Genomic DNA, 24433 nt, shown 5'->3' on the forward strand with positions numbered 1-24433 from the left:
GTCCGTTCGAGAAGCGGTCTCGGAAGCTTAATCAATAAGCATGTCGCTTATCTTTCTATTAATAGCATTCTCTAGCTCCCAACCTCCTTGCCTTCCGATCTTTCCCTCTAATCGTACCCCTGGTCGGAGTACTAGTCAGAGGCAGGAATGCGGTTCCTAGTACCCTTTAGTAATACGGTCAATTTTCAGTAATACGGTTAATTTTTTCGTGATTTTTCTTCCAATATATATATCTATCACAATTCTTAATAGAAAAATTATTTTTAAAATATGATATTATTCTTTAATAATAGACCTACTTTAAGAAAAAATTTACGTATTAATAGGATTTTAAAACGCGATTATATTCGTATATTAGCCTCGTCGACGCTATTCAAATAACTTTCCATCAAGTAAACAAATAAATAACTAAGCAACTACAAATAATTACATGTAACCTTTTAAAAAATCATAATCGATAGCTTCGAATCTTTATTCTGCCTCATTTTAAATAGCTTAACGCAATAATAGCTCGATCGTTTTCTGCAAATTCGCCGTACTTTTTAAATTTTTAAAGTGCGCCGACCATTCTAAAAGCCTCGCATCTTTACTCAAATAGCCGCCCATTTCATTACAACCTTTAACCGATCGATCCATTATTGCTTTAAGCTATTAAAATTGAGAAAGAATATAAATTAAAAGCTATCAATTATGATTTTTTAAAAGGTTATATATAATTATTTGTAGTTGCTTAATTATTTAATTATTTACTTAACTAAAAATTATTTAGATACCGCCGACGAGGTTAATATACAGATATAATCGCGCTTTACAATCATACCAGCTTTTAAATTTTTTCTTAAAGTAGGTGTATTCTTAAAGAATAATATTATACTTTAAAAATAATTTTTCTGTTAAAAGTTATAATAGATATATATATTAAAAGAAGAATCACGAAAAAGTTGACCGTATTACTGAAAATTGACCGTATTACTGAAGGGTACTAGGAACCGCATTCCTGCCTCTGACTAGTACTCCGACCAGGGGTACGATTAAGTAGGTTTCTTACGGTTGAAAATCCGCCAAGAAATCCCGCTTCGTACCCAAAATCACCTCCAATCTCATTGATTACAACGTAACTCTGCAACTACGAAGTACAGCCTCTATTGCAAATACGAGTATCGAGCTTTTGCTTCGAAATGATGGCGCTAGCCTACCGAGTTGCACTTCCAATTCCGGCGAGATAGCCCGACTCCGTACACTACTTTTTGTCGTACCTCGGCCGTAGCCTTATTTTGGTCCGCAAAAGCCTTATATCCTTATGAAAAGGTTTCACCGAAGACTGAAACGGAAATCCTTGGCCGCGATCATGAACAGACTTTTTTCTCCGCGTGTTCTTCTTATGACGCAATTCAGGAGGATACTTTGTGTTGGCACACGCACTTTGTTCCCCAGGTAAGGGTGAGATAGGATGAAGTGCCAAGGTTCAGATGTCTGTCCTGTCAATCTGATCTATTTCCAGGAAAGAGATGGGTTGCGAATATCTAAGCTAAGAGAAGGCCCTGGGGATTGACTCCCTTAAGTCCGTACGTATATCGGGATAGCTAGCACATACACTTGCGCATCACTTTTTGTCTCGGTAGGCCAGACTCCTGAACATGTACGTAGTACGTAGTATAAGGCGAGCAAGCTGGCACTTTATTTTCCTCGTACTACTATCCCCCCCCAATGAATAAATGTCGAAAGTATAATTTCGCAAGGGATCTTACCAGGGCTTAAACCAATTAACTTATATCTTTGAGCCAGTATTTAGTCTATATAATGGAGTTGACAGGGCTTTAAGCCATTCAGAAACCACCGCTCTATGATTTATGGGCCTAAACTGGGTCCGACATTTATTCATGGGGGGGGGGGAGTAGTACGTAGTACGTACCACGGTACAGGCCTAAGTATTACCCCTCGAGGGTGCCTTAAAAGTTTAGTTTCCACTTTAAAACCCCTGTTTTCCCTACCCTCGAGGGGTAATACTTACGCCTGCGACGTAGTACGTACTACGTAGTAAGTGTTTGGTGACTGAAGTAAAGCCCCACTATATAAACACCTTACTCTCGTATCGCCAACATCCCGAAAAGCTTTCGTATTATCCCTACCCCTTACATATAATTAGCATAGATACAAATAATACTTTGTGGCTTATAAAACTCCGCACTGCGCCTGGCACGGAGTATAAGTAGAGACATGAGTACGCCAGAGGTTAGGGTCAAGTAATCGTCTACCTCTATTTTTTCCCACGTCGAATTACCTTTCCAGAAATAATGCTCAACATCAAGAACATCGCCGCTGTGACGGCAGTACTGTTGATCAGTATCGATGCTGCAGTCGCTCAGGCTGTAGGCTACAGCACAGGAGGAGATAAAAGCATCGACGTGAAGTTCCGCGCTCATGGCAAAAAATTCTTTGGTTGTGCATCTGATCAGTCGCGTTTGACTGTGGGGAGTACCGGCGATATTATCAAGGCGAATTTTGGGCAGTTGACGCCGGAGAATAGTATGAAGTGGGATAGTCTTCAAGGTACAAGGGATAAATTACGAAGATCTGATGGAAGCTAATGCAATGAATAAGGTACTCAGGGCCAATTCGACACGGCAGGCGCCGATTTTCTAGTTCGTTGCCCTCGATGCTCTGGACGGTGGGAAATGGAGGCTGATGATCTATGCAGGTTGACTGGGCTGTGGCGAATAAGAAGCTGGTTCGCGGACATGCTTTGGGTATGGTTCTCCAGAGATTGGGACTAGCACATTACCTGGGTGTTGGTGTCTAACATGCGTAGTATGGCATATTCAACTCCCTGAGTGGGTAAGCGATATGAACGACGCCAAAACGCTCACGACAGTGCTGCAAACACACATCTCGACGGTTGTGGGCAGATGGGCGGGGAAGATTTATGCTTGGGTAAGTCCTCCAAAGGCTTAGATATCAGAATATCACTAAAAGCATGCCTAGGATGTGGCCAACGAAATTTTTAATGAAGGTATGCCAGTTGTTGCTCTCGTTTGACACGTACTCGCACTTCAATTACCATACCATTCGATACGTCGGTAACTACGTTATTTGCAGCTGACATATCATGATACTAGATGGAACCGTGCGTACAACTACCGTGTGGGGTAAGGTTCTCGGCGACAATCTAATGCCTGTACGTACCAGCGCTCCATTTACTGATTGTTCATGACTATCTTGGGAAATTTCTCTTTACATCCCAAAGTCAAGCATATTAAGAAATCTTCTGATCACCCGGGCTCATAGATCGCTTTCGAGGCCGCCAAAGCTGCCGATCCAAATGCAAAGCTCTACATCAACGACTATAAGTTCGTCCTCCTTCCCAGATACCCATACCTCTATGTTCTGCACGACTGACAGAAAAAACCTATCAGTATGGACAAATCTGACAGCCCTAAGGCAATCGCCTTGGCCGCCCGCGTCAAGGAATGGCTGGCAGCCGGCATCCCGATCGACGGCATCGGCACTCAGGCCCATCTCTCTGCAGGCACGGGCTCGCAAGTTGCTGGTGCATTGCAGGTCCTTGCTAGCTCGGGCGTTTCGGAGATTTCCATTACGGAGTTGGATATAATCGGGGCTGCTCCTGATGACTATGTTGCCGTGCGTACTCCACTCAACCACCCTACTGCGTACCTGGCATCGTGTTCTCACCTACTAATGTGTCCCATCAGGTCACTCAAGCCTGCCTTGATGAACCTAAATGCGTCGGTATCACTGTCTGGGGTGTTCGAGACACGGTGCGTGGCCCCTTGTTTTGAATCTTGCTTTGTTGATGTGAAGTTGGGAAGCGAGAAATTGACTTACACGTGATGACAGGATTCTTGGAGACCGGGGAACACCCCGCTGTTATTTGATGAGAAATGGTTGCCAAAGCCAGCTTACGACGCTATCCTTGGAATTCTGTAAGGGAATTCTTGACAGAGAGTGATAAAATATTCGGCTTTCGTTCTTGACTGGGTGCTTGGTGGGAGGATGACAAGCTGGTCTTTAAACTACTCAAAAAGACATTCCAACTACTTCGGCAATGTGCCACAACTCTTGGAACACTTGTGAATTCTGCCCTGCTCCTTTCCGTGTTATCAGTCCAAAGTGCAGGAAAGCCGAGATCCAGGCCCCACTCTATATCTTTCTAGTCTCGGGTGTTCCAGCGTATTCTCAAGCTCTACAACCCCTAGATTTCCTTGTCCAGCTTAAATTTGAACTCTCCAAGGCCTCTGACACCAACATCAACCTTGAAGACTGCGCCGGCGTATGGCTTGGTCTCATCGTGGTCGTCAGCCGTGGTGACCCAGAGTTCCGTCCCAACGAACACAGGGCATGTAATGCATTTTGTGGGATAGGTGATCTCTCCCACGAGCTTTCCTTCTGGGGAAATCTTCAGAACCCGGCTCCCGCCATAGACTGCTTGCCAGATGTATCCATTGACATCTATCGCGAATCCGTCTGGGTCTCCGTCGCCATCATGCTGGTAGAACACTCGCTCGTTGCTTAGGTCTCCCGTGGCGCCATCAAAGTCAAATGCAATGATGCGTTTCTCGGTCGTGTGGGTGAAATATAATGTCTTGCCATCACGCGACCAGCCGATGCCGTTAGGAATCGTCAGGGAGGAGCGAAGTCTTGTCCGACTCAGGTCCGAGCCAAAACGGAAAATTGAACCTGGACTTATTAGTATTTTGGAAAAAATACATCTTGTTGGGGGATTCTGCTCTGGGGTCACATGGTTTACACTTGGAGGGGATAAACGACAGAACCAAAATCATGAAAAGAGACAAGATTGCAGACTCACCCTCCGCTTGGGGTTCTCCAACCCAAAAGTCGTTCATAGTGCCAATCCAGAACCGGCCCTGGGGATCAATCGCGCCGTCATTGCTCCTCAGCCTTTCATCCTTCTCCTCGGTATCGTAGAATCTCTTCAGCAACTCGTACTTCTCAGTTTCTCTATCGAGTATATACACCCCACTCTTCCCGCCGATCAGAATCTTCTTTGTGGGATCGACGCCTTCAATATCGGCTGTCACGCCCACTGGCATATCCAACTGTATCGTCTTTAGACTCTCGGGTCCAAGTGTCAAGTCGATTGTGTGCAGCTGGTTCTTGATGATGTCAACAAAGCGTAGTCGATTGTTGCTCTCTTCATAAAAAGGGCCCTCGCCAAGCGCGCAATGGAGGTCCAGGTATGGCTCCGTGACACTCCATGTCTGGAAGGATTGTGACATAGTTGATGGTTGATCAGCTGGTGAAAAGAATGAGATATTTAAATTCCACCTTGGAACTGAAATTTGAAAAAGAAGTTCTGTTGACTTCGAGGGGTTTGGTAGGGAACTGGCTCTGGTGAAGTCATAGTTAAAGCTGTGGCGGATCCTATTGTGGCGGCGGAACAGACGAACATAATCCGATGCAGAATTGAAAAGCGCCGATGCAGGACACGGGCTGGTGCAAGCAAGCGTGCCTGAAGAAGCATTAATGCAGATCTATTAGTGGGATAGGTTTATGCCTCAAGCAATCCCGAGTGCTACTCATCTGTCCATTCGATGGGAGATGGGCCTTCGTCCCGAACATATGCTCGATTTTCTTCAGAAATGTTGAACATATATTACAGTTTGATAAATATGTATGAGATACCTTCAAGCTGACGACTTGGCTTGCCTATTTCTGCATGCGTTCTGCGTCGTCTAATCAACAGGTTTGTTAATTTACTACGGCGAATAATATTTCTTCCCGCCTTTCTGTAAGACATCTCATGCAATGCGAGACAAGTTCTATCACTCCGTCAAACTTTTGCTGTTATCGACTTGCGTGTCCCCCGTTGCCTGATTGTAGGCCTGTTCTTCCTGTCAATAGGGGTTTTCAAAAGCCTACTCCTTCAATGTCCTAGAGTTTCTTTCTTATGAGCGTGACCGGGGACTTTTTCTGTCTCTTCATATAGTTTTTCTTACATGCCAACACAGTAAGCGAAAGAAAGAAAGCCTGGACTGATTCGTATGCGGTGCGTCTCTATGTCCATCTATTATAATTTATCTGGTCTGTTATGCGATGCCTAGTATCACATCTACGCTACGAAAGCATGCCAGAAAATGGCGAATGACAATTGGTAATTTGATTATTTGCTCAAGAACTTTCAAAAGTCAACCTTCAATTGCATTGAGTATATACGCTAGAGAAGAGGCTGCTTGCTAGGATGTACACATCCCTTGGGATATCAAGGACTCGCTGATTATCTTTTTCAAAAATATAATAACAAAATCAATCGTCGGCTCGAGTCTTAAAGGATGTAAGGAGGCCCACTTAAGCGAGCCGACGATTATTACAGTACAGCCCTAATAAATACCGCCTGAGGGTAGCTCAAAAGTTCACATCTCCACTTTAAACCCCCTTGGCTTCCTAACCCTTAGGCGGTAATTACCATGCCTAGGAGGTAGTAATTACCTCATTTGCTTGCTCATTCACACTCTACGGAATATCCGATCAGCCTGGTCCTTGTCTAAGATCATCTCCGCAAGACAAGCCCCCTTTAGACATTCTCTGCAGCTCCCTATGCCGTCTATCTATCCCTTGTTCCTCCTCCCGTCAGACGCAATCTCAAGACCCAGGAACAAATTATGGAGAGACGCCATCGCTAGCATTTCTAAATTAGTAGTAGTTAGTACTATCCGCCATCCTGGTCGCGTCGCCGAGCATGCGCTGCTCGAGGTTCTCCGGACACCCGAGACCAGGTTATCTCCCTGCGCATGCAGTTGGGACTGCCGACGACAACGTTGACTTCTTCCTCTCAGTCCCAGAACGCTTGCGGGCCAGAACGTGGTTAGCTGTTCCATGCTGATTTAGAGCCGCGTGGAAGGCGAAAAAATGATACAACTATGCAACTACTACACTCTCGACCGGGAAAGAGAGGGCCCTTTGGCCCCGGAGTCTGCGGAGAGCCGCTAAGAAAAGATCTCGTTTAGAGTACTCTATTCAAGGACACGAAAATACTCCGAGCCAACACGACATACTACGTACTACGTCCCAGGCGTAAGTATTACTCCTCGAGGGTAGGGTAATCGGGTGGTTTGAAGTGGAAGCTAAACATTTGAGGCACCCTCGGGGGGTAATACTTAGGCCTGTACCGTGGTATTGTTATAAGTAACCACGGTAATCTTCCTGAATTAAGAAAAGAAGATTGCAATACTTATAAATAATCCATATTTAGGATGATCTTCAATATATAGACAGGAAAAATGACTACAACAGTCAGTGCGCGAACTATTATTACCCGCACGATTATTTATAGCCGACGTAGAAATCCCGAATACTTCGTGAGAAAGAGATATAAAGACATGTATATTTCTTCTTTTGCAAAATCATCATACCATCTTGTCAGCTACAAAACACAATGCTTCAATCAAAGACTATCCTCGCGATCTTGCTAGCCTTGAGCTTTCTCTTCACTGAAATTCAAGGAGAAGGGAATAAAATCGTCATGGGCTATGCAACAGTCCCCGCAGTAAGTTTCACTTGACTTACATAGCATAAGCTTATATTAATTACGCGAATTACAGGATGTGGCTTATCTCATGAATCTACGCGAAAGGCCATATGTACCGAGATCCGATGAACTCACTCAATTAGGACCTGGCTTTTATCTGGGTAAGTTGATCCATATAGATCGTTACATATCATACGGAGTTAATAATTTAAATAGTAAACAAACCTGGCAACTGGAAGGGTAATCATGAAAGTCACTTTTGTGTTATCAGAGGGCTGGAGTCTCGGATACAAGAGACCGAGAAAGTCTATATCCCGAGATCTTATCACAGAGAGTCTTGGGAAGATTTTAATACCCAAAACTTATGGGGCGAAAAAGACGAATCAGTCATTTTAGAGTACATTATGACAGAGACATCGATAAAAGAGCCCGAGAAAGCGTTTCGCTTCTCGTGGGTTTTGGGTGTCGATTGGCAGTTGCGTATGCTTATTCCAAAGAATGTGGTAGATAGGGCTGGTTCGGATTTCCAGGCCGCATGCTATGAATCAGAAGCTGCAATGAGGGAAGATTCAGACGAGGTCGTTGATTGGATGTCTTGGGGGATTACAGGACACCCTGGACTACCGGGCAATTAGCATAATCAGAAGGGAGTGGCTCGTTCGTCTTTAACGCGATATAACAGAATGCAATATAACAGAATGTTAAAGATGCTAAATGTCTCACCGCTGCTTGAACGGTTTGGAGAGTGCCAGTTGGACCTAGAATCAAATTAGTAATTGCTATCAGATTGCTGTACCCAAACTTCAGTGTCTGGCCAAGCAATGCTCCTCTCTGTTATTTTACAACGTCTAGCGCACAGAAGGATTATATCGACGAAGCAACGTGACAGACCCTGGAAAATGCGAATGCAATACGAATCAGAGAACCGTGATCGTGTGGTTTTCTTCAGGTGTACTGACTGGCTATTGAAGAAATCTCACAGCCCAATGGGGGAGAGCATCATACTTCCCCAACCCGTGAGCCATTACTAACGTTGAAGTGCACTTTCTTGGATCGTGGTTCTTCGCATTCCTTTCCAGGAGTCAAGGTCAGGTGCCTCAACCCGCCTGCGTCCGTTATCGAGTCCTCATGCGCCATGTGGTAAGCTGCAAGTCACTAGGATCTGTATGCAGCTACCGTTCAATGGAAACGCGGGATGCCAATCACCTCCGTGCGGAACGCCTCATCCCATCTCTCGCTGCCCTGTTTCCGCGCGGTCCTTTACCAGTACAGTAGTGGCCGGACTGCCGGATGGTTCGCTGACAGCTTCGCCTAGGTACGTAGTGCCTGCAGATGGCCGCTTTCTCTGAACGGGAGTTCTTTAGGTTAAAATAAAATAACGGAAGAAAAAGTTGCTCTTAGCCTCTTATTCCCTCCTAGTAGTACGGAGGACTACCTAACTCCAAATAGTAGTAGTTGTACTCCGTATCATCCTGCCAATACCCCCTAGCGCGCTTCGCTCGGACCGATCCAGGATGACAAGCAGCTGGTCCAGACTCCTGATATCGAGGCTCGTCTGTTGGTTTGCACATCCGCAATTCTCGGCTGGAAAAAGTCTGTGGACCATCCTCGGAGAAGTTGAGTTGTTGCAGTACCTACGTAGTGAGAAGTCAGGCCGCGCCTGAGAGCTCTCCCTCTCCCGTTGCGTTGTCTGAGACTCTCGGCGGGAGCTGATCCAAGACCAAGACCAAGACCACGACGACCAAGACCCAACATGGCTGCAGGCTTTGCAGCCGCGCTAAGGTAAGCTCATGACCAGCTGCAAGCCTGCCAGGCTGGGCTAGGCTTGCGGTGAACCTACTCCTAAGCCACTTATTGATAATAGTAGTAGCAGTAGTAGTAGTAGTAGTAGTACTACTACTCTGTAGCTGTACTTCGGGGGCGACGGAAAAGGAAATTTAAATGACGAAGCCTTGAGCCAACGAGCTACTACTACCTAGGTAGGTAGTTAAGTTGTATTTCCAGCAAGCTAAGAACTCACTTACCTTCCCTTTTCATCACTCACCTGTTTCCGGACTCTGTACAGAGTAGTGCAGTGCAGTGTAGTGTAGTGTGTTCTTTGACCGACTTCAATTAGCCGGAATAGAGCCAGGAGAGGGGCAAACTCCACATCACCAACTAACTCCACATCCGGATCTCGTGATCTATCTCACGTGATATATCGATGCTCAACTTCAGCATCGGGATGTGTTCGGCTGGTACGCAGTGGATTGACCCATGCCGAACAACATCACATTTAGGTGTAGTCGTATCTTCACTACGAAACTACTTAGTGCAGCTCTGCCGAGATGAGATAGGAGGAGATAGCATCTGTGTAAGACTACGACTGAGATGTTTGAATCGCCAATATAGTATACTACTACTACCTACCTACTACCTACTAACTACTACCTACTACTACCTACCTACTACCTACTACCTACTACCTACTACCTACTACCCACTACCCACTACCTACTACCTACTACCTACTACCTACTACCTACTACCTACTACCTACTACCTACTACCTACTACCTACTACCTACTACCTACTACCTACTACCTACTACCTACTACCTACTACCTAAAACTAACTTCTACTTCAGCTAGCAAGGCTAGCCGGCCGGCCTGCCATCCCATGTCGAATCGGGGCACACATTTCATCCATCGCAGGGCTTGTTGTTCTCCCCGTGCCGCTCAACCTGCCGGATCCTGGTATCCCACGAGACTCCAGGTCGACCCGACCCACGCAGCCAGCAGGGTTAGAGAACTTGCTCCGTACAGTAAGTAGTAGTACTACTGTAGTAAGTAGTAGTACCTACCTACGTAGCAGGAGACCAGTTCAACTGCAGTCTGCAGAATGATGTCGGAGGACCCTTGCTTGCAGCTTTGCTCTTACTCCGTACCTCTTACTCTTTCACTCTCCCATTTTCCAACCGTTTTTGTTTACATGATATTTAGCTCTCTGTCCACGTCCCTTGGTAATGGGGATGTTCGGATTTGTGGGGTGGAAGAGCATAGCCTTAGAATTACGACTGTATCCTGCTTCCTTCGTCTCAATCACCTACCAGCGCGAGTCGTAACCCACTACTCCGTACTGGAGGGCCCACTGCAAAACGGTATGGACTGAAATGATTCTCGCGCGTCGGTATGAAGCAGCGCAAAATTCTCATTCTACTTGTAATCTTCTCTCTTTCCTAATCTTATCGTTATTGCGACTACTTCTAGAGCTACAGACCGATGTTCACACGCATAGCGGCCCAAACACACCATTGGTACCCGACGCCAGTTATGTACAACTACTGTAAAAATTGGTAGCTTCTTTTTCATCAACTGAAACGATTGCGGAAAGCCAGATTGTCAGAGAGAGGTTCAATGGTTATTATCACGACGATAACTACTTCCAGTCTACTACCTAATTTGCTTTCGCTTCTCAAGTAAAAAGAAACCTTCATACCTGATGGGCAAAGAAAAGAGCGTGTTGGGCGTGTGCAGTACGATCCCGGATAAGCGATCGGCGAGCTTCTTAAAGAGAACCAGACTGATCTGAGTCCCTGAAACAACGAGGCGGCGGCGATCTGACAGGAGGGGAGGCGCGTGTTTTCTACATACTAGTTCCTCTTTAGGCCATTAAGTGTCAATCAAACCTATCCGCCGCTGGGGGCTAAGTACGGGTATACGTAGTACGTTGTCTTGTATCGGTGATTAATCCCCATGACCCGGCAAAGAGTGTTATTGATGTCTTGCTTTAAATAAAGTCAATTATCCAGGACCAGTTCCTGGTACGTGCTCTCATCACGCTCGTATACGGAGGGAAGCCGGAAGGCTGCCATAGAAAGAAATGCATGGCTTGCTTGTTCTTGGAAAGCAAAACCGAGGCCAAAAGTGTTGTAATGAAAAAATAATATTGCCGGCATCTGTATCAGGGTATAAGCGTTCAATAATTCAAGCATAAGAAACCTTTTTCTTATCTGATCCTGTACAACTTTTTTTGTACTATTTAGTACTATTTAGTACTATTTGTTTTGGTGCATAGCTTTGGATGCCGAAGAAAGCCCGTCAGTTGGCTCTCCGCGATGCTCCGTGACGCTCGCGACAGCACGACCAGGTTGGACTTGCGCATCGAGATCCTCCTCCTGTCTATCTATCGGTTTCTGTAGTATAGCAGGACAAGACAGCACCGAGAGCGGGCATGGTGAATGGTGATGATGAACGGTGATATAAAGTTACCAGCCTGCAGGATAGGCTAGCGCTGCACTGCACGTACGGTGGGATTATGCAGCACGATACTAGGTATACGTTACCAGGCGCCAGGCGGACCTTATCCACTCTGAATATGCATGACGAGGAACCAAGACTGCCGACGACAACAAAAACAAGAGCAACAACAACAACAACAACAACAACAACAACAACAACAACAACAACAGTAACAACAACAACAACAAGCCGGATAGGGAATGTGACGACGAGAGATATTCTCAAAAGGCAGCCAAATAAAATATCTGTTATTATACCTATATATAATATAAATATGTATGAATATACGTAGTAAGCGTGATGATGGACAGCCACTCCTGGTCAAGTACAATCTACTACTACTATAAAGTCTGGTAAGTTGTACCGTGGTGGACATCACCGGACTAGGTCCATCGTGGCTTCTAGGTTCATCCATGCAGGATCTACTACTACGCTCCCGTAATCTGTCAACCATGCGAGCCGTCGTTCCGCAGGGTGGTCGTCGCCATCGCCATTGCTACCGACATTGAAATCAACAAGAATATCGACATCCACAGGCACAGGCACAGGCACAGGCACAGGCACAGGGACCAGCACCAGGGTCGCATGCATGCAGATGGCCATGATGAGCCTGGAGCAGCGGCGCCGTCAAAGGGAGTATAGTATAGTAAGTATAGTAAGTATAGTATAGTAAATTTCACACTTCTCCAACTGGCCCCCGGTACCTTGGCCCGTCACTACTTACCAGTAATGTCGAGTAATTACTGTACTGTACAGCAAACTTCTAGGGGTATCAATCGATCTACTCTAATAAAGTAGGTACTCCGTACTCTACAGTACCCTACGGACTGCTCCACTGCTCCGTACGACCAGGGCTGGCAATCAGCCTTCTAGCACCCCAGCGTGCTCCACTCTCTTAAAGCTAAAGACTATCGAGTACTACGGAGTCCTTCCACTATACAGTACAGTACTGTACTTCCACCATCCTGGAAGGGGTCCAAAGGTCTGTGGGTAAAAGAGGCATGGGGACCCAAAGAGCAAAAGCTTGGGGGTTCCCAAACATTACTGGGCTGCATGCCGGTTGCCGCTGAGGTCGTCCTCGATCTCTTGTTCTCTTGTCCTTTCTTGCTTCGACCTGACTGACCGGGCCGTGGCAGTTTTGTCAACAACGTCCTCCAGCTTCCAGTTCCAGCTCCCAGCTTCCAGCCTTTCGACCTCCAACCATCCGCAGCTGTACAGGACATTATTCGAAAGACAACCTAACCTACAGCTCTACCTCTTACTCTCCCTTCACTTCCATCCCCTGCCCTTACCCACTACTCCTCCTCTCCCTCTGCCTTCTCCTCCAGTCGCGACGATTGCCCACAATTCTGGTGCGTGAGTGGTTCGTCACCCACAGCCCCTCCCAGTCAGTCCCTTCGACACCACTGGTCCCCCCCCCCCCCTCGATACTCCCATTATTGCTGCGCAGTAACTAATATCCAATGGACTGTCCTCCAGCGTCCGGCTGCTTTTGCTCCCCAGAATTTTGGTCCACTTCCTCAACTATCTGTTGATGGTCGAGCTGCTCCGGATCGACGTTCATCCTACCGCAACACAGTAACATCGAAAGAATCTTTTACTTACAACAAGTCATCCATCCACATTGGTCCTGGATCAGGAAAACCAATACATCATTGAACAGCTTGGTACAGCGCATCATCATCAGTCAGCGCTTGAAAATTCTTATCGAGTCAACACGAGCCACCGCCGAGACTCTGAGTACAGTAGCAACTGGACCTGACCTTCACCGCTACTGAAGGCTTTTATCGGGGAGCTCAGTTGACCGTTCACTATTTCGATCTGGCTGTACAGGACTTTTTTAGGCCTCCGTCGTGTGAGGGCCAGAGTGTCGTTGCCGTTGCAGACGAAGTCCAGACATCGCGAACGCTACCTCGACAACCCGAAAATCCAGAGGCCCTTCTCCAAAGACGGCTTTCTAACTTTGCAGTAAAGCTCCATAGCTATCAGCAGGGCTGGGAAGGAAGTGGGAAACGTCAATGTCCCGGTCCTGGGGACCATCCAGGGTTGAGGGATCAGGACTCGATGTCGCAGAGGCCTTCTGCGTCTCGTCCTGCATCTCGGTCACCGCCACAAGGTCAAAGATTTGTTCTACCGCCTGTGCAGTTTCGAGATAACTTTTTACAGGAGGGGAGACAGCCTGAAAGTCGGCAACCCGACCCTGAAGGTAGAGTCTTTCCCCAGTATCTACAGACCTCCCCGCAACATGCGCGGCCCTCCCAGGGGCCGTCATCTGGAGAGGACTGGAGAACATCGAGACAATCCAGGGATCTCGGGGTCCACTCCATACTAAACCCGCCGGAACCCGAGGATGGTGGAAGCTCGACTCGTCGAATGAGTAACGCGACGAACGAATCTCCTAATTCCGCAGCTGGCCCGCCGTTGACCTTTGGTGCAAGTCCATCCGCCGCGGCGTCACACACGTTTTCTGGTCAGCAGTTTCTGCCGGGGCCAGGAGAAGAACTGCGCAGTGGAGCATATTCTCAAGTTCCCCGACGAATTCTGACTCCGAGATCGCCATCAAGCCGAAATTCGAGTTATGGGAGAGGAATGGGCGTGGGAACCATCGATGCTCAGCAAACCCCCTTCCTGCCTGCGAAAGGACGAGCCTACGTGGCGGAGCCAGTTCCACATGCGTCTTCGGAGGTCGCTTCCATGCCGACGCCTTCTGGACAGCAACAGCAGCATCAACAGCAGCAACACCAACACTATGGGTTTCCGCAGGCAGCTTCAGCACCATCTAATGCCCCTCGTGGAACCAGCGGGGGTACTATGCAGGCTCCTGGCCGCACGCCGCTATCACAGAGCGCGAGTCCTAGCATTTCGGCTTCTTCACAAAATCCTTCATCGGGTCAGGCGTCGCCAGCATCATTTCTCTTCCGTAAAGGGGCACAGACGACGCCTCAATCCGCCTCGAGTTATTATCCGGGCTCGTCATTCGGGACAGCTATACAGGCGGGAGGTGGATTGCAATTCCAGGGGCCCTCTGGAGTACCTGAAGGTCCGTACTCTGCTCCAGCTCCTGCTACAAAAAGCAATTCCCTCCAACCCAGCAGTGCTAGCAGCTCCAGGCAGAATTCTACCTCAGATCCTATTCAAGTCCTGACAATAACCACGTCTGAAGGCTCGTATACTGTACCTGTAGACGTACATCAGGCCTCGAGGTTAGCTGACGAGAAGCGTGCTCGAAATGCAGGTGCATCGGCGCGATTCCGTCAACGTAGAAAGGAAAAGGAGAAGGAGGCCAGCACGAGCATCGAGAAGCTGCAGCAGCAAACGCGGGATTTAGAGCGGAAAATGAGGGACGTGGAACAACAACGAGATCGGTATCGGCACGAGAGAGACCGACTGCGCGACATTGTCTACAGGAGTCCCGATATCAGACATCTGGCCATGCAGGGACCACCCAGCCCCCAAAGCATGCGACCTGGGCCGTCCCAGGGAGCGGGGATGGGAATGGGAACAGGAACAGGAATGGGTCAATCGGGTAGCCCTCCTGCCCCTCCCCCTCCACCGGCTCAAATGGGATACCAGGCCTCCGAGAGCACGTCGGAACGTGCGCCGAGAAGAAGGAAGACGGACCCGCAGGGTGAATACACCGGCTTAGCTTACTCGCTCCCACCGGCATCAACACTTCCTCCAGTCCAAGAGCCTGGGTATCCCCCTACCTCAGGAATCCAAGGCCCGCCAAGCCTTCCTCCTTTGCGAATGGACAACCCATCTGCGCCGCGAACTCCGAACACAAACATCCCTCCTTCCACCAGTGCTGGCCCTCAACCACCATTCGAACCCTACGCGCGAGGATACGAGCGCGGATGGCCTGGCGATGCTGGGCGCCGATGAATGTACAGCCCGCCTGGTGTCGCGTAGTACGCCCAGAACATCGAGACACCAAACTCATCATAATCTTTATCAAAAAAAAACATGGCCAAAAACATGGCCTTGCTAAGCGAGCGCTAGTGTTCTCCCTCGACCATAATCCAATGTATCTTCATTGTATATCACCTACTTAACATATTTCATAAACTACTCTCGTCGTCATTATTGTCATTGGGGAGCGGTTTCGAAGAAGAACAAAATTGGGCGACCAAACACATTCATACATATTCTAATTTTGAGCGACACAGCGACTTTATACCCTGGAGGCACGAGCAGCCCCCTCTGATCAACATCATCGTCATACCATTTCTTTTACAATTTTTTTTATTTGTTTTCGAATCTTGTGGATATACCTCTTACTATTCGGCCCTTTCGAACAACTGTCTTCTTTTGCTTTGTTGCTAAAGCATGGAGTTCTGCTAGGGCGGCATATCTGGAGCAGAGGAGGTGTGGACTCGGGGTTCGGAATGGGAGTCTCGGTGGGTGGGGGGGAAAGGGGATTTTGTTCATATGAGCTGGGAACGGAGGATTTAAAAGAGCACCTGGACTGGCTGAGCAGGGTGGTTTCAGGACATTGTACAGAATTAGAGGGTATGGGACGGCGGGTATACATAGAACCAGATTGTACGAACAGAGATATAATTTGACCGGGGGTAGATGAATGGCCTTCTCGCATTTTTGGGGAGAGGGGGAGGGGGAGGGTAGTTGTTCAATATTTTTTCATATCAAGGATAGATGAAATTAAATTAATGAACGGAAATTGGGAAGGATTGTCTGATATTAGGAATCTATTGAGATTTTATAACGGGCTTGAATTGCTTTGCTTTGCGATAGATAGTATCAAGATGGTGAGCTAAGAGCTTTCTCTCTATAAGCTTTCTTCAAGCTTCGGACTAGCTGGGAACCCAGCTTCCAATACGTGGTAATTGTCTGTATCATATGCGGGCAACCGCTTCTTAGAGGATCCGGCAGAAGTACACAGAAGTATCAACAGTATAACAGCAACAGCAGCAACAGCAACAGCAGCAACAACAGTGACAGTGATCGTTACCCACCCCCACCCTCCACCACAGGTCTTACACTGCATTGCATTGCATTGCATTTCCAAACGATCATACATCAGTTATCTTTCGTCCCCTCCATTCCAATGTTCCATCCACACCTCTCTCTCCTTCTCCCTCTCCCGCCGCTCCTGCGCCGTTCGGTATTCCAGCAGATCAGTCGTGCCTGCAACCAACGTCCACAACTGCTGAGAGCTGCTCCCTCATCACGTCCTGGCTGCCATTGCCCTTTTGCAGCACCCGAGATACACGGCTATCGATCTCTCAGCAGCTCCCCCCTTAAAATGTCTGACCTCTCCGTCGAGCTCACAGCTCCCAATGGCAAGAAATACTCTCAGCCAACAGGCCTCTTCATCAACAACGAATGGGTGAAGAGCAGCAACGGCCAGAAGCTTACCTCCATTAACCCCACGTATGCTGCTCCCAGAAATATTGCACCATGGAAATTCATAGCTAACTCTCTTCTAGCGACGAGACCGAGATTGTCGATGTGTATGCTGCCACTACCGAAGATGTTGATACAGCCGTGGCCGCTGCGCGCAAGGCTTTCAAGGATCCTTCGTGGCGCGACCTCTCACCCACCGACCGAGGCAACATGATGATAAAGCTCTCCGACCTGTGCGACGCAAACAAAGATATCCTCGCCACAGTTGAGACTTGGGATAACGGAAAGATATACGGAGACTCACTAGGAGACGTCGCAGAAGTTGCTGGGGTTTTGAAGTACTATGGAGGCTACGCAGACAAGATTCACGGACAGGTCATCGATACCGGGCCTGCTAAGTTCGCATACACAATCAAGGAGCCGGTTGGTGTCTGCGGGCAGATTATCCCCTGGAACTATCCTCTAGCGATGGCGGCATGGAAGATTGGTCCAGCGCTGGCCTGTGGTAATACGATTGTCATGAAGGCTGCGGAGCAGACTCCTCTGAGTATTCTGGTTTTCGCAAACCTGATCAAGGAGGCTGGCTTCCCCCCCGGAGTAGTCAACATCCTCAATGGCCACGGCCGTGAGGCTGGTGCTGCTATTGCTACCCACTTGGGCATTGACAAGGTTGCGTTCACAGGAAGTACTGGCACTGGAAAGGAGATTATGAAGATGGCTGCGATCAACATGAAGAATATTACTTTGGAGACTGGAGGGAAGTCGCCATTGCTCGTCTTCGAAGATGCCGATTTGGATCAAGCTGTGAAGTGGGCACATATCGGTAGTTTCTTCTCTGTAATTCTAGGGCTCGGCGCTGACACTCCAAGGTATCATGTCCAATCAAGGACAAATTTGCACCGCGACCTCCCGCATTCTCGTCCAAGAATCTATCTACGATAGCTTCGTTTCCGCCTTCAAGACGCACGTGCAGAAGGTTTCCGTAGTCGGTGACCCATTCGCCGAGACCACCTTCCAAGGTCCTCAAGTCACCAATTCTCAATACGTGCGTATCCTTGGCTATGTCCAGGCTGGTAAGGACGAAGGTGCAACTCTCCTGACAGGTGGTGAGGCTTTCACTTCCGGTCCTACACCCGGCAAGGGCTTTTTTATCACTCCGACAGTCTTCACGGGTGTGAAGCCCAGCATGAAGATCTTCAGGGAGGAGGTATTTGGCCCATTTGTTGTCATTGCCAGCTTCAAGACTGAGGAGGATGCTCTGGAGATGGCAAACGACACCACGTATGGTCTTGGAAGTGCTGTGTTCACCCAGGACCTCACTCGTGCTCACCGAGTTGCGAAGAACATTGAGGCTGGTATGGTGTGGATCAACTCGAGCAACGACTCGGATTACAGAATTCCGTTTGGTGGTGTGAAGCAGAGCGGTATTGGACGCGAATTAGGAGAGGCGGGCTTGGCGGGATATACCCAAATCAAAGCGGTTCACGTTAACATGGGCAGTAAACTGTAGTTTGGTGGATTTAACGATCTTTGGGAGTCTGATGCAGGGAATTCGGAAGCGACGATTTTTACGAACGGATTTTTTACACTTTCGGTCCCCCTCTCAGCTTAAGATTATCCAAGGCAGTACATGACCCAGGTGCGGTAATCAAAGTCAGCGTCAGATCATTAATGGCGGGTACTCGGTGTTATTTTTCTGCTCTCTCCGATTCATATGATCATCGTCATGGATGGTAACCCGGACTTTGCTAAGGAATAGCGATCTTCCACGAGTTCTGCCTGCACTTCAAGAGGTCGCAACCTCCTAGACAAGAAAAAAAAGAAAAAGAAAAAAAAAAAGAGAGTCACTGAAATTTATCACTGAAATCTACAACCGCACCGCACCGCACCGAGCGGGGGTTTTCACCCGCACCCGCTGTTATCTCTACTTGACCACACTGTTACATACATTGGCATTTCCTGCTGGGCTACCACCATCGGACTTGTCCTCGAGAGGTCGCCGTTGAGATCTTCACGTGGCGACCGCCGCCGTGAAACGCATTGCATCTCATCTCGATCCGTGCCCGTCAGGTTTTCCATTCGCAAAGCGTCGACCGATCGAGTCTCGAGCTTGTGACGAGAGGAGTTCTCTCTCTCTCTCTCTCTCTCTTGAAATTGCTCGAGGATCTCCTCGTCTCTCTCTTGCAGAATCATCCACATCCCAGGATAGATTCGTTCTGCAACCGGGTCCTGGAACTAGGCGAGCTTGTCAGGAGCTGGACGGACGGACGACTGTTGGGTAGAGTCAGATGGGGCATGCATGGTAAGTAGTATATCTATGGTCTAAAGCTAGGTGGTCTCTCTCTCTCTCTCTCTCTCTCTCTCTCTCTCTCTTTCTCTTTCCTGCTGCCAATATGCCTCTGTTGAAGAGAAGGAGGCGAGAATCTACGGAAGCTAAGGTAGTAGTTATCTCCCGAGCTTCACTTTACTTTACTTTCCTCTGCAGACGTGGCAGGTATGTGGGGTGTGTAGGAGGTAGGTAAGGCTTGACGACTCGTGATCTCTCTTGTCTTCAGGCAAGGCATTCTTGTTAGAGTGACCGCCTACATTTGGAATAGGTAGGTATTCTTTCCCTTTTGTTTTCTTCGTGCAAGAAGGTAGAAAGACAGTGAGCTCGGTTTGTGGATAGGGTGGCTTTGAAGGCGGCTATTGGGTATTTATCTATCTGTCTATGTACCTGCTCATTATTAGAATCGGTATTAATATCATGGCTCTTACTAGAGATTTATGTGAATGGCCCACAAAAGTTCAAAGGCAGGTCAGAACACAAAGGTCTTCGACTTGGGATATGTAATCGAGGACGTGTGTGTGTGAAGAAGCTGGGTAATTAATTAAACCCAAAGCTGGTCGTCTGATTATATTCTCATATAAATGACCGCCTTAATCACACTCTGGAATAGCAAGAAGGTATCACATTACCATGGCGCTTCTTACCATCTCAGTTGCTGCTGCTACACGAATTTCAATGCAGAATTACAGAACATATCCTGCTCCACCAGCAATAGCCCAATCTCTGACTCCCCTCCCTTCCTCAAGTTCTACACACCACCAGAGAACTTCTCGGGCTTTGTCGGGCTGGCCACCTTCCTCGTAGGCTCGAGAAAGAGCGAACCAGGCTTCACTGTAGTTCCATCCCGTACCGAGTTTTGTCAAAGCAGTAAGGAGCCCATAGGCTCTGTCGCGGGCTGCAAGACGGTCTAGGAGAGCAGTGGACGCTTCTCTGTAGCCGCGCTGAACTAGGCCAGATGAGATGGGATCGGGGGTAGCAGCTTCTATGTGGCTATCGGTGGGGTTTGTCACAGGCCTTGCGGGAGAAAGACCTAGGGGTCCACTTGGGCGTGAGGGAAGGGTAGATGAATGTTTGTGAGGAGGTGGCTGAGTCGTCAATGGGGTCGAGGATATGGATGAGGTATTGAGGGTGGAGGAGGAAGGTATGTCCAAAGGGCCCGGAAGAACAAGACTTGGAATAGCAGGTGGCGGAAGAAGATCTTCGGTGTAGATATCCAGAAGAATGTTGGATAGGCCCACAATGGCCGAAGGGTGATCTGCGAAGTGTGTGAGGGCAGTTTCGAAAAGCGCGAGTGCACTGTACGGATCGCTTTCTGCAAGAGCCAGATAGCCGCGCTGATCAAATTAGTAAACCGATTTGTTAAACGCAGCAAATATGAAACATACCTCAGCGAAGACATCACCCCAAAGTTGCTTTATACTTTTGCCACCTCCCCATCCTGCTTGGCTTATAGAAAAGCTGCCTGTCGTGTCATTTGACACATCTGCTTCGGCCTGTCGAACCAGATTCTCAGCTTCCTCGAGGGCTCCTTTTGAATCTTCATACATTGATGCACGACGGTAAAATCCGCTAATGAGAAGCCAGACCTTCACCAAAATGGCTATTCTGCGTCTTCTCTCCTGGTTCTTCGAGAACCGGGTCACGGGCGTCGTCGAAAATGCGTAAGGAGATGCCTTTGATAGGCGAACACCTTGTGAAAAGCCCTGGGTTGTATGGGCGGCTTGCAGTGATGGCTCTATTTGTGTTATCTGATGCGCATTAGGAGGCGATTGTCGTGGGTTACTCGATTTATTTGAGCTTTTTATAGAAGTAGCACGTCCGAATTTTCCTTGTCCTTCTCTAGAAAACGTTTGGTCGTGTACTTGGGAATCCGCTGGAGGGCCGAAAATGTTCTCGTCGTCTACAGCGCCATAGACATTCGCCCCACTACCATCTCGCCTGCTCGCTTTGCTGATGCTCCTGGTTCTATTCGTCACGGTTTTTTTCGAAAGACTATCGCTCCGCTTTTTCAGCTTCTCGTTGTGTTGCTTCGCTGCACTACCGGTGGCATTAGTGACCTGGATTGTCGGGGCAATGCCTCCAATCGTATGGGTGGTTTGTGGCCTCGGAAGGGAGCCAGGTGTCTCGTTGATCGCCGATGCACTTATCTGTGTCTTTCGAAGTGATCGCCCGAAAATACTGCCTCTACCACTTCTGATTGTCCCAGCATGAGTTTGAGGTGCCACCAAGGCTGTAGTAGGTAAGGCCAAAGGCGCCGAATCTTTCGAGGGATCACCAAAAAGCCTGGTGAACAAACTCAGAAGCTCATCGCTGGCGTTTACTGCAACCTCCGGGCCTTCAAGCACTTCAATAATTGCGAGTTGGGTTAATTTCACCTCCAGAATGCCCTCTTTTTCGAAATCATCCATGTCATCGACAACACCCTGCTGACTTGAACTTGAATTTTCGTTCAAATGAGCACTCCTATACGTGCCGTTGAGATTTGGTTCGCCGAAAAGAGATTTTGAGTCTTGGAACTGTTCAAATGCACCCTCACAAGACCTCGCAGCGGTGGCAAATTCATGCCGAGCACTGAGCAGTAAAGCCATAAGATGCCATAGTGGTATCAATGATCGCTCTCTGGCGAAGCGTCCGGGATGCGGGCCCAGAAAATTCGCGGCGTCGGTGGATGAGCGTCGCATTAAACCAGTTTTGACCACTTCGATAGCAGCTGGCAGTTCTCTCCGCTCAGCTAGAATGGTGCCTAAAGCGAACAGGGTCTCAACATCTGCCGTACTCTCATACTGTGGAAGAAGAGCGTTACGAAGACATCTGATCGCATGCAATTGAATGTCAGATCTGGATGGTGCTTCATAGGTGAATCGTGCCCATTGAGCATAAGAGATTCCAATGGAGCGCCATGCTAATGCAAAGATTCTCGGTGAGACAGGATTGCTCGGTTCCGCGGTTTCTCGGTTCTCGAGTATATGGTCATGGCCATGCCGTTGATCAATCGGGTGGTGTTTATCCAACCAACCTTCAAAGAATTGGCCAAGTTCCTTTGCCTTCTCTGCACCGTCATGTGAGCCGTATCGACACAACGCCTTGATACATTCAGACATTGCCTTCAGTACGGTCTCGTCGTCATCAAGTCCATGCTCCGGCTCCCCAGTCTTCTCGACCCGAGCCTTGCCTTTCTTGACAATATCGAGATACGTATCGAATGCTTTGAAAGCCAGGTCAAATTCTGCCACAGCAAGATGAACGGTAAAAAGATGGCGTAAAATTGCCGTGGAGTGGAATGTCTTGGTTGCAGCCCGGTAGAGAATGTCCAGGACACCTCTACTAACCGCTTCGGCGCCCCCCTCCCCAAGATCATGCTCCCTCCAGCCACTGCCACATAGGATGCGCCAATTCTGCATAGCTATTTCTACGAAGGTCTCGACCTCTTCTCCAGCCTCATCAGCTTTGGGGAACTGGACCTCGCTCAGTAGCAGTGTCTCATATTTTGCCTCCACTCCTTTCAACTCGGCTCTTTGCTGGAGTCTTGTAGAAGTTTCAACATAGGCAGTTGTGAGGGCTGTGGTTGGAAACGGCAAGTCCTGCTCCAGCAGATCCGAAATTGTGATGTAGTATTCCTTCCAAACCAGCCTTCGAGAGACTTCAGCTTGCGGTGCCTGGCCCCCTGTGGGTACCGAGCCTTGAATCTCCCAAAATCTTGCCCATGCCCTGAATGCAGATAGTGTCTCGGTCTCCAAGAGGGACGAGACCTTCGACTTGACAGCCTGGCTGGACAGGACGCAGAACCCTGTCAAGTATAATTCTGTCCATAGTCGAAGTTCCTTTCCTTGCTTTGGGCAGGAAAAAACGCTCCACAGTAACGGAAGCCCCGATTCGAAAGTGTCCAGCGCATCCATAATAGCACCTCCTCTCCCCTGGGACTGTCCTTTAATATAAGATGCCTTCAGAGCACATACTTTCGTCCATTCTCCGGATTCCTGGTTGGTACCATCAAACTGCGAAAACTTCTGCTCAATATTCTTCGGAAGTCTCGCAGCTGCTAGTGACAGCTCCCCCAATTGCCAATGTAACCAGCCCAGACAAACTTGCGCCTGGAATCCATCCTCCAGAAACGTCTTCTCCTGCTCGATAGCCTCTAACAGCAATGGTATGTGACGAGAAAAGCTCGGAGATTGGGAAGAGCCGCCAGTTGCAGAGGTATTAGGTCGGGCGGTACTTAGGTGATGAGAGGCTTGGGTAACTTCATATTCGGATTCTGCGGTCAATGCCAGGCCTATCAACAGCTATTAATTCATAGTCCGAAGCTTGTCTGCGTCGGTAAGAGAAAGAATCTCGGGATTCCCTGGCGAATGAATATACGTACAGGCCCGCTGAGGCGCATGTTTCCTGACCTTCCTCACCAACTCCGGCACGGCTTCCCAATTCCCCTCGCAGCGGGCGTCGTCTAGCTGCTGGATATATTGGGCGGCCTTAGTTTTTTCGCGCTAGCCATTGAGCGTTAGTATTGCAATTATTTGTTCAGAGTGATGCGGACAGCAGGCAAGATGGACGTACGCTCATTGTTGGGACTTGGATCTGGTGTGGTGCCAGGGTGGTTCTGGATTTCAGAGGCACGCAGTTTGAGTGGCATGGTAGATCAGCAGGTACATGTTCGCATGTTGGTGACAGTAAAGAGGAAGGCGATAGTGAAGAGAAGTCGACGATCAAATACTCATGGCAAATAGGTAAATGCTGGGCATGAATTCTGGGGTGTCGGGGGTTCAATTTCTGGTGACGCGGGCCAGGGCAGATTGGATTTAGGAGTTAAGGGTGTCGTCTTCTCCGCCAATCAGCGACGGATCATCCGTCTCGCGAATTGAATATTCACTTACTCAGCAGCACATCAGGACCGAGCGACAGTTTCTTGCCTCGAAGTATTTTCCATTCCAAATTGAGTTGACAAGACCAGACAAAAC

At 48.3% G+C, this 24433-nt stretch overlaps 7 protein-coding genes across 7 annotated transcripts; 4 read left to right on the top strand and 3 right to left on the bottom strand.

The window, feature by feature from the left end:
• Positions 1–2294: 2294 nt before the first annotated feature.
• L3040_004398 (uncharacterized protein) lies at positions 2295–3945 on the top strand (the record flags this gene model as incomplete). The annotated part of the gene is made up of 10 exons (XM_007291460.1): positions 2295–2550; positions 2602–2642; positions 2699–2747; positions 2810–2931; positions 2983–3010; positions 3117–3175; positions 3286–3347; positions 3414–3639; positions 3711–3776; positions 3856–3945. The coding sequence occupies 10 exons, from the start codon at positions 2295–2297 to the stop codon at positions 3943–3945; spliced, it is 999 nt and encodes a 332-aa protein (XP_007291522.1).
• A 265-nt stretch (positions 3946–4210) lies between these two features.
• Positions 4211–5255, bottom strand: L3040_004399 (uncharacterized protein; the record flags this gene model as incomplete). Its single annotated transcript, XM_007291461.1, has 2 exons — positions 4211–4695; positions 4826–5255. 2 exons carry the CDS (start codon positions 5253–5255, stop codon positions 4211–4213), a joined length of 915 nt encoding a protein of 304 aa, XP_007291523.1.
• A 2156-nt stretch (positions 5256–7411) lies between these two features.
• On the top strand, positions 7412–8139 carry L3040_004400 (uncharacterized protein; the record flags this gene model as incomplete). Its single annotated transcript, XM_007291462.1, has 3 exons — positions 7412–7522; positions 7578–7665; positions 7721–8139. The coding sequence occupies 3 exons, from the start codon at positions 7412–7414 to the stop codon at positions 8137–8139; spliced, it is 618 nt and encodes a 205-aa protein (XP_007291524.1).
• Positions 8140–13742: 5603 nt separating this feature from the next.
• L3040_004401 (uncharacterized protein) lies at positions 13743–14078 on the bottom strand (the record flags this gene model as incomplete). Its single annotated transcript, XM_066154883.1, has 1 exon — positions 13743–14078. The coding sequence occupies one exon, from the start codon at positions 14076–14078 to the stop codon at positions 13743–13745; it is 336 nt and encodes a 111-aa protein (XP_066011961.1).
• Positions 14079–14158: 80 nt separating this feature from the next.
• On the top strand, positions 14159–15667 carry L3040_004402 (uncharacterized protein; the record flags this gene model as incomplete). The annotated part of the gene is made up of 1 exon (XM_007291463.2): positions 14159–15667. One exon carries the CDS (start codon positions 14159–14161, stop codon positions 15665–15667), a length of 1509 nt encoding a protein of 502 aa, XP_007291525.2.
• A 1381-nt stretch (positions 15668–17048) lies between these two features.
• On the top strand, positions 17049–18659 carry L3040_004403 (uncharacterized protein; the record flags this gene model as incomplete). Its single annotated transcript, XM_007291464.1, has 3 exons — positions 17049–17176; positions 17233–17972; positions 18019–18659. 3 exons carry the CDS (start codon positions 17049–17051, stop codon positions 18657–18659), a joined length of 1509 nt encoding a protein of 502 aa, XP_007291526.1.
• A 1502-nt stretch (positions 18660–20161) lies between these two features.
• L3040_004404 (uncharacterized protein) lies at positions 20162–24038 on the bottom strand (the record flags this gene model as incomplete). The annotated part of the gene is made up of 4 exons (XM_007291465.1): positions 20162–20812; positions 20864–23751; positions 23842–23962; positions 24033–24038. 4 exons carry the CDS (start codon positions 24036–24038, stop codon positions 20162–20164), a joined length of 3666 nt encoding a protein of 1221 aa, XP_007291527.1.
• Positions 24039–24433: the final 395 nt, after the last annotated feature.

Source organism: Drepanopeziza brunnea (genome assembly GCF_022702325.1).
Source record: "Drepanopeziza brunnea f. sp. 'multigermtubi' strain 214-2 chromosome Unknown ctg6, whole genome shotgun sequence".
NCBI lineage: Eukaryota > Fungi > Ascomycota > Leotiomycetes > Helotiales > Drepanopezizaceae > Drepanopeziza > Drepanopeziza brunnea.